The sequence below is a fragment of the Acanthochromis polyacanthus genome, chromosome 7, assembly GCF_021347895.1.
Source record: "Acanthochromis polyacanthus isolate Apoly-LR-REF ecotype Palm Island chromosome 7, KAUST_Apoly_ChrSc, whole genome shotgun sequence".
In the NCBI taxonomy this organism is placed as follows: Eukaryota; Metazoa; Chordata; class Actinopteri; family Pomacentridae; genus Acanthochromis; species Acanthochromis polyacanthus.
Window position 1 is genome coordinate 31,904,308 of NC_067119.1, and position 8,152 is coordinate 31,912,459.

The window sequence follows — 8,152 nt, forward strand, 5'->3', positions numbered from 1 at the left end:
TGATTGACTTGTGGACTTTTAGATTTGAAGGAAAACATTCATTTTTTAAAAGGATTGTTCGTGACAGCCACAATTCTAAAAGTCTCATGCAAACACTGGCAAACAAGCATCGGTTGACACAAGCTTATATTATAGACTCTCCTAGTTTCTTTAAACTAGACCTACAAGTCAGTCGCCTCAAAACAGTCCGAATATCCTTGCTTGAACCAAACCAGAAGGTTGCAATTAAAAAAAACATGGGTGTCAGAACACTGTGTCTCTTGCTGCAAAGGTGTGTGTCCATGGAACATCCTACTCAAAGGGGATGATTGTTTCAGTCGGGTCCTGTTCTGGCATACCAGAGTTCAGCAAAATCCTGCATATTTTGATAACTGATGGAAAGGTGTCACTGATCCTGGAAAAGCTGACATCGTATATTGATCACCTTCGCGCCTTTGAAGTAGTAGAACGCACCACTCCTCAAGTTCATGTTAACCTCCTTACAGAACTGAATGATTACTACCCTCTTACAGGCTACCGAATTGGGGGAAAGCTTCTGGTGTGTCTCAAGAGATCCTTTCTTTGTTAGTGAGTATCTAGTGTACCCACAGAACAATTATTCAACTAAAGCTGTAGGTGTGTTTTGAACTTGTAGCTCTACGGTTTGTTTTTGTGACACTAGCGAGGCAGATTCTAAAAACACATTCTAAGTTTTTAGGGGAGTCTAAATTGACCCATACAAGTCTGTTACTCGGTGTACGAATGGAACCAAATGAACCCTGATGGGACCATTTTGATTCATCTGTCAGGGAATTTTAGGGAAGGGAAGACCATGCAATTTTAAAAGTGTATGAAACACTGTTATACACTATACATGGCAACAAAAATGGGTTATATTCTGTAAAAACAGAAGGCCATGTTTCATAATTGTCTAGGCCTACACAACTTTTGTGGAAAAAGCCAAGCTACAGTCTCAAAATGCATGTCGGTGGCAGTCTTATTTCCACATTTCCCCCCAACATTCTAAAGTATTATGACAAGAGCTGTAATTATCTCAAATAACACTTTATCTAATAACTGTGGCAGGCCTAATCATATGTACCCCATCCATGGTGTAAAGCACCTGATTGTGATATATTGGTTGTGATCTATTCTTTCTGATTTCTACCCAGGTTTATACCATGTTGCGTCTGCGAGTCATCCTGCCTGGCAGTGCTGAGAGACTTGACCTTCCTGAAAGGCCATCATCAGTGGAGGAACTCGGAGACATACTCGCAGACAAATTCAAGTTGGCACCAGGTTTTTCCCTTACATTCGATGACCCTGCATTTGACAATGAGCTGTGCAATCTCAGTGACATACAGTACCTTCCAGAAGGTAAAGCTGTTCTTCGAGTGGATTGGGAAATTGTGTTGACCCCAGTGCTTAATGACTCGTCTTTAGCTGAGGATACTGACATCAGTGTGGAGAGTGAGACGCTTGCATCACCATCAACAGCCTCCTCCTCTGGGGGAACACATTCCATTCAAGATCCAGACTTCAGTGTGGAGAGTGACATGGCATCAACACCATCCTCAGCGGTGTCCTCTCAGGGAAGACGATCCAGTCGGTTTCCAGCCATCTTTACAGTACCTACTTTCTCCTATACACTTGAACTGAAACTAAGAATGGAGGAGCAGCATACTCAGAAAGTAACGCCCTAATGTCATACACTCGTGAAATGAAGTCTGAAATCTTGGCAAAGCTAGCTGAAGTCATTTATGCCTATGAATCATACCCAGTTTTAGAAGACCTGGAGAAGGTAGCAAAGGCCTTAGTTGAGAAGCATCCATGCATCGGAAATGCAGGTCCTGACAAAGCATGGAAAGCCTGGACAATCAGCCTGAAGAATAAAATGAATAACTATCGAGCAACACTATCCAGGGCAGGCTGCACCGAAGTGAGGGTCAACAAACGGCGCAGAGGCGCAGAATATGTAGTAAAACTAAAGAGCCCACGCAGGGCAGAGTTAAACTTTCTACCAAATCACCCAGACGGAGTTGGGGTTGGGGCACTAGAGAGCGAAAGGGCCTGGCTTGAAGATGAGTTAAAGAAGAGAAACATAAACAAGGCTGAGGTAAATGCCAAAATGGATCACACCTTCTCCCTCAGACGAAAGGAGGTCGTTGCTGAAGATGTGCATGTCTCCACAATCAGGCAGAGATGGCCAGCCCTATTCTTGTTGGATCAGGTAAGTTTGTGTATGTTTTACTTTATGTTCCTTCCTCAAAGTACACATAAAATGTCACACGACTGAGACAACCATATGCACTGGAGAGGGGCGGAACTAACTGTAGGCGGGAAGAGAAATATGATGTAATGATTCTGTCAAGAGGAAGTTGGACTAATATTTCTAGAAACAGAATAAACACAAAAACAACACCAGGGCCATGTTTCTTATACCCTAACATTAAAAAAAGGGTCTGATGCCTCAAAGGTGGAATGGCCCTTTAAGCCTGGTATTGAAGATGGTCACTCTGATCTGTCCTGAGCAAGTGATGTGATGCTACATCTGTGGTTTTTGCTATGATCTGTCTACAGGTTGTACATCCACAAGTTGTCTCTTCATTATCTAATTGTTGTGCAGGTAAATGCGGAATTTAAGAGAGTAACAGGAAAAGAATTGATGGAAACGTTCTTCACGTCCTTGGACGAGCATGCCAGGGGCCTCATCCGTGTGTACCGCACCGTAGCTCACCACCCCACTCAAGTGACACTAAGGAGTCAGTTGGAGTACCTGGACAAGCAGGTAAGATGGAAAATAATGGACAAATGTGTCTTAACCACTTGAACCCTACTGGGTGTCCGGAGTCCCTCACGATTAAAAATAGTGTTTTCTGTTATTGTGGGGAAAGCTTCTGCTGAGAATAGCTGATCGACAAGCTCACAATGTCACATTGTGAGCTTGTCAGTCTGCTATTTTCAGTATACTGTACATACAGTAGATGTATATATGCAGTTACAATGAATCGGCCTTTAGAGTCTAGATGTGAAATGAGCTGCCTGCCCACTCCATTCCCACAGTATGTCTGAAAGAGTGAACATTGTAAAAATTGTAGTCACAGCATTACATTGTTGGTTTTTGTTTTAATTTGTTCCAGTTTACTTTGTTTTCATGTTTAAGCACTTTGAGTTTACACGTGTTGTATGAAATATGCTATATAATGTACATGTATGAATAATATGCTATATAATGTACATGTATGAATAATATACATGTGACTTGACTTGTCCTGTGTATCCAGACCACAGAGATCATTAAACATCGGAGGGTGGTGGCTGTCAAAGGGCTGCAGTATTACCTGGGGGAGAAGACCGAGCTTTTCAAGACCTGCCAGGTAAATCAGCATTTCAAGGAGAACATCCATCTGTCCATCAATATTATTTGGATATTGTTTTTAATTTCATTTTTGTTAATGTGCCCCATCTATAGCCAGACGGTGTGTACGAAGCCTCAAGCCCCATGCCAATGGGTATCCTGGAGATTGTGGGGCCTCCAGGAGGCCCGGAAGCTGCGCCGAGAGCTGCAGTAGTCCTGGATGGGGAAATTCTCTGCGACAACCTACCAGATCCCCCAACTGCCCTTGCGGTTCTATTCGGGTTCATCTATGCTCTCAACATCTCTTATCTCCCAGAGTGGTCAAACTTCTTTGAGGTAATCCAGAAGTTAATAATGTCAATGGATGCTGAGAAAAGTGGAAAATACGACAAACTGAACAAACTCAGAACCAAACTCTCTCAGCTGTAGAGTGTTCTTGCAATGTACAGTATTTGCATCAAGGGATGCAAGTACGTTTTTCTTGAGTTTACACAAAGGAGGTTAACAGAATGCACTTACTCCTTTGGCCTATCCGTGCTTCACACAGTCATATTTGCACCAACTGTAGCAACATGACTACTGTACTTGGCAAATAAGCCGTTGTTGTTGATCTGCCTTGCTCATTGGCACACCACCAGTGGTACATTGAACATTAAGCCTCACTTTAGTCTATTGTCTATGAAGGTTTGCAACAGTGCACGTCCTTCACAGTGTACAAAAACACTAATTGATATTTCCATATTTTCTGTAAACCCTCCTGCAAATAGGTAGCTCTATGGAAATTTACCACTTTTCTTTCTGTGTTCTTAGGAGGTCATATTTGATAGTCAGTCCAACAGCTGTTTGTTCTTACTATGTGAAGCATGAAAGTTTCCCCTTGCTGTTCTAAGCACACTTTGACAAAATCCGATTTTTATTTATTTTTTATTAGGATCAATTGATCTTCTTTTTTTTGCACATTTCCTTTTTTTTTTTTTTTACTGGTAACTGCTGCTGTTTTATGAGAGTGTGGGATTTTTTTTTACCCGTTTCTCTAGAGTATTAAACAGAGTATTAAAGTATTAAATTTGAACTGTTAAACTTTGAACTAATTCAACTTATCGAACTGTTATTGAACTGTTATTGAACTTGAAAACCATTGCTACCTCCTTATTAGCCTCGAACCCCAGACTTTCCTTTACAGCTTACAGCTTATACTGTTAGCAAATGGTGTTGCACTGTTTTTGCACTCTTGTCAAATGTTGTGTAATTGTTTAAATTTGAATTTAAATGTTTTCTAGTTTTGTACACAGAAAAAATAAAATTTGAAAGTAAATTTCTTTTTATTGGTTTTTATTTAATAATATTTTATGTTGAGTATATATCATAGTATATATCATTTAAATATTAATTCATGCAATCATTATTATTCACTCAATTATTACTCTATAGTTGTCATGACTAATAAATCCTAGTTGAGTGAGCACATGATGTGAGCATATGACATGGTGTCAAGTAATTTGTTTCAATTGGCTAAATTAATAAGCCAACAGCCTTTTGTTCTGTCAACGATGATTAAGCAATTGGCTGAATTAATAGCCAACGAAGATTTTTTCGTTCAGTCAATGTTTTTAAATACTAATTGAGTCAACTCAAAACATTTAGTGAAACGCTTCACCCTATGAATAATCGATTCAACCAATTTTTTTTTAAATACAGTGTAGTTATAATGCAATGTCCTGCTAGGTTGTGGTATTCGTGTGGATGATATTTGGCACGTGCCCCCCACCTAAACGCTATTCCAAACCAAGCACACAGCATGACTCTACTAGCACCGCAACATGCCCAGGCTCGACCAACATGACAAAGAACCCAAGGCATTGGCTCTGCTCAGAAATCAATCAGATCAAGCATGCACCAGCATGATCCACATTTACGGAGGTCCCACACTGCAACACACAGTCCCAGAGACAGACACCACCTGACATTGCTTCCAGTAACAAGTAGTGAACAAAGTACCCACACAAGTCATAAGGTTTTTCAGTGAAATAGTTGCCTGTGCTCAATGAACCCTTCTTTACTATTTCATATTCCTGGCAATGATGTGTCTTTGTCAAAAGCATACTTTTGTAATTGCTGTGAAGTACTGACTGTGATACCTAATTCTCTGATCATACACACTAAGTACTTTAATAAGCTTTGAGAGGACATTTATCATTTTTCCTGTTTCAAATGCTAATTCTACCCCCCAAAAAAAGGTTAATTCAGAATATGCAATTAACACTTCATACTTCATATCAGTGATGCTGAGTTTAGGGTGTGGGAGTCTGTTCTTATGCTCCATTTAGAAGGTCAGCGCTGCCTGCAAAGAATATGATAAGAGTTTTCTTTGATGTTGGTTGTTTTTCGAGTGTGTTTTATATTTTTGGCCCACACTGTCAGAAACAAATGGTGAAGTATGAATATAAAAATGATCATTGTGGACTAAAGTATTCCTTTAAGGCATCACCTTGGTTCAGCAGCAATCTTCCACTACACTGAACTTGATGACACAGGATGGCTGAGTTTACAGCCCGCAGCCCTCGTGCTCTGTGGGATGAACAGTTTGGACTTATTTGCACTTTTTGCTACTTTCTACATTCATTTATGGAAACTCTCTGTGGAATAGAGGATATATGAGATGTTTGACACTGTGACCTTCTTAGACACACATTCATGGTTACATTTCAGCTATTCCAGTATGTTCACCAAATTAGGCATTAGAATTACAAATAAAGCTGACTGACAATGCTAAACACTTCCTGCCAAAGTAGTACTTAAAACCTAGAAACTCAAGCTATAGTTCCATTATCAGACACACAGGTCACAGATGGTCACAGATAATAGGCCCTTTAACGCCTGTTATTATTTCTGGCTCTTCCCTGTGTGTCCTTTACCCTTTCCTCCACATGGTTTTGTTGACAAAGTGGCAATCCGGCTCCAATCAGCCCAACCCAATGACAGACAACAAGACTCAGGGCAACAAAAACTAACTGCAGCCATACCTTGTTCATCAAGCAAGGCTAATGAGCTTGTCCCATTCTGGGAAGCAAACATCAAATTAACTTTGTACTCTGAAACACGGAATTTGTTGCAAAAAAAAAAAAACTGGCATAAGCATTTAGAAACTTGTTTAAAATGGTGTGTCGACTGTTTGTGAAATGCTGTCATCCAAATGTCACGGCAAACAGAACCCCAGCGTGCCAGATGCTGCCTGAAAATGGATGCATTTATGTTACAAACACAATTAACTCACACCACCTATGACAGGTGTCATTGTTTCCTGCTGTGTGAGTTTTACAGTGGTTCGGTTTTCCATTTTTCTCTTCAAATACCTGAAGACGCCATTGTAACAAACACAATGTGACGAGACATCTTTTAGTAATTGGCTTCCTTTCTCACTGCGTATGTAACAGTGCAAGTGACTGCCTCATTAAAGCCGTTATTTGTGCCTAATGCGTGTCAGAAACATGCTACGAAAGTATATTTGTACTGCATGTGCAGCTGCAGTCCCTGTCCCATACCTCATACAGTATGTGTGCACATGTCCTTGTTCTGGAATTTCTTGTTTAATTTCAGTGTCAGTGCCTCGCAGACTTCGCTAACCTTTAGGAAATGGCACCGGCTGTCCGTTTGCCTGGCAAGAATTCCAAAAGAATGGAGTGTGCCGCCAGTAAGGTTTTCTTGGCTCCCCTCTGTCTGAATTACTCTGTTTTGGTCAATCACGCTGTCCATGTTTATGTGGGACTCAATTTTCTGTGATTGATTCTGCATCTTGCTGCACACACCCACATCTTGAATTCAGGACAAGACTTTGGAAATTGTCAGCCATCGATTCTCAATTCACCCACTCCCGATGGCAAAATTTGTCTTCACATTCTCGTCATGGGGGTGCAGCTTAATTAGTTTTAAGATTTGTTCCACTTGGACACGAATGACAGTTAATAGTTCTTGTGGGACTTTGCACACAGTCTGTTGTGCTATTGCAATGGCATGTAGCCCAGCTGTGAATGCAAGATGTCTCAGTTTTTGCAATGAATTGATTAAGTTGCCAGAAGGCTCCAATTGAAGGAAACCTCTTATTTTATTCCCCGACAAACCATTTCACAAGCTATGCCTCAGGCTTGCTGAAACACAAGCCATTCTAACTTTTACAACATACACTTAAATTGTACTCATTTAGCTAAAGCACTTGCATCATCGGGATCTTGATTTTTTTTTTAAAAGCAAGAGATCGGAAGCAGCTAATATACCAAACTTACAAGCAACTACAAAGGAGTGTGAGTGATAGAATAATAGCAAGATGTATATAAAACGGATTTTAGGTACACAGGCCAAACTTCCAGGAGCCACAGGTACAGGACAGTGAGCTCTCATTGAAACTATGAAATGACCAGTATGTAAATTTCTTGCTGTAATCATGGCAGACCTGCATTTTTGCACCCAAAGCTCTCCAGACTAACTGTCCTTATGGTTGACCCTCAGCTGACAAAATGACAGATTGGATGTAGAGGGTTTCTGACCTCAGAAAGCCAGCAAAGGCGAGTTGGTACGCCCTAAAAACCAGGCCACAATCAGTCTTTTCATCCTCCACAGTTATATTTCTGGAGGACGTATTGGCATGAGAGGAAAGTGTGTCGGAAAGGTGACCGCAGCGCCTGGTGTTTGGCAAGAACAGAGTGGAAAAACAACGAATGGAAGCTTTGCTCTCTTCCTCCTCCACTTTGACACCCCACTTCGTCTCCTTCTCCCTCCTGTTTATTCTCTTTCGCGTTGGCCTCTTTTGTCGTCTTTCAT

General features: G+C 40.9%; 1 protein-coding gene across 1 annotated transcript; it reads left to right on the forward strand.

The window, feature by feature from the left end:
- Window positions 1-1,160: 1,160 nt before the first annotated feature.
- On the forward strand, window positions 1,161-4,607 carry LOC110948598 (uncharacterized). The gene is made up of 4 exons (XM_022190195.2): window positions 1,161-2,209; window positions 2,606-2,767; window positions 3,264-3,356; window positions 3,452-4,607. The coding sequence occupies exons 1-4, from the start codon at window positions 1,682-1,684 to the stop codon at window positions 3,764-3,766; spliced, it is 1,098 nt and encodes a 365-aa protein (XP_022045887.2). The 5' UTR covers window positions 1,161-1,681; the 3' UTR covers window positions 3,767-4,607.
- The last annotated feature ends 3,545 nt before the right edge of the window (window positions 4,608-8,152 follow it).

What these genes read in the sequence shown, in the direction of transcription:
- LOC110948598 (XM_022190195.2), top strand. Translation starts at nt 1,682, where the DNA reads ATGTCATACACTCGTGAAATGAAGTCTGAAATCTTGGCAAAGCTAGCT. An exon ending in CCCTATTCTTGTTGGATCAG is followed by an intron (nt 2,210 to 2,605) that starts GTAAGTTTGTGT and finishes ATTGTTGTGCAG; the next exon opens with GTAAATGCGGAATTTAAGAG. An exon ending in AGCTTTTCAAGACCTGCCAG is followed by an intron (nt 3,357 to 3,451) that starts GTAAATCAGCAT and finishes CCCCATCTATAG; the next exon opens with CCAGACGGTGTGTACGAAGC.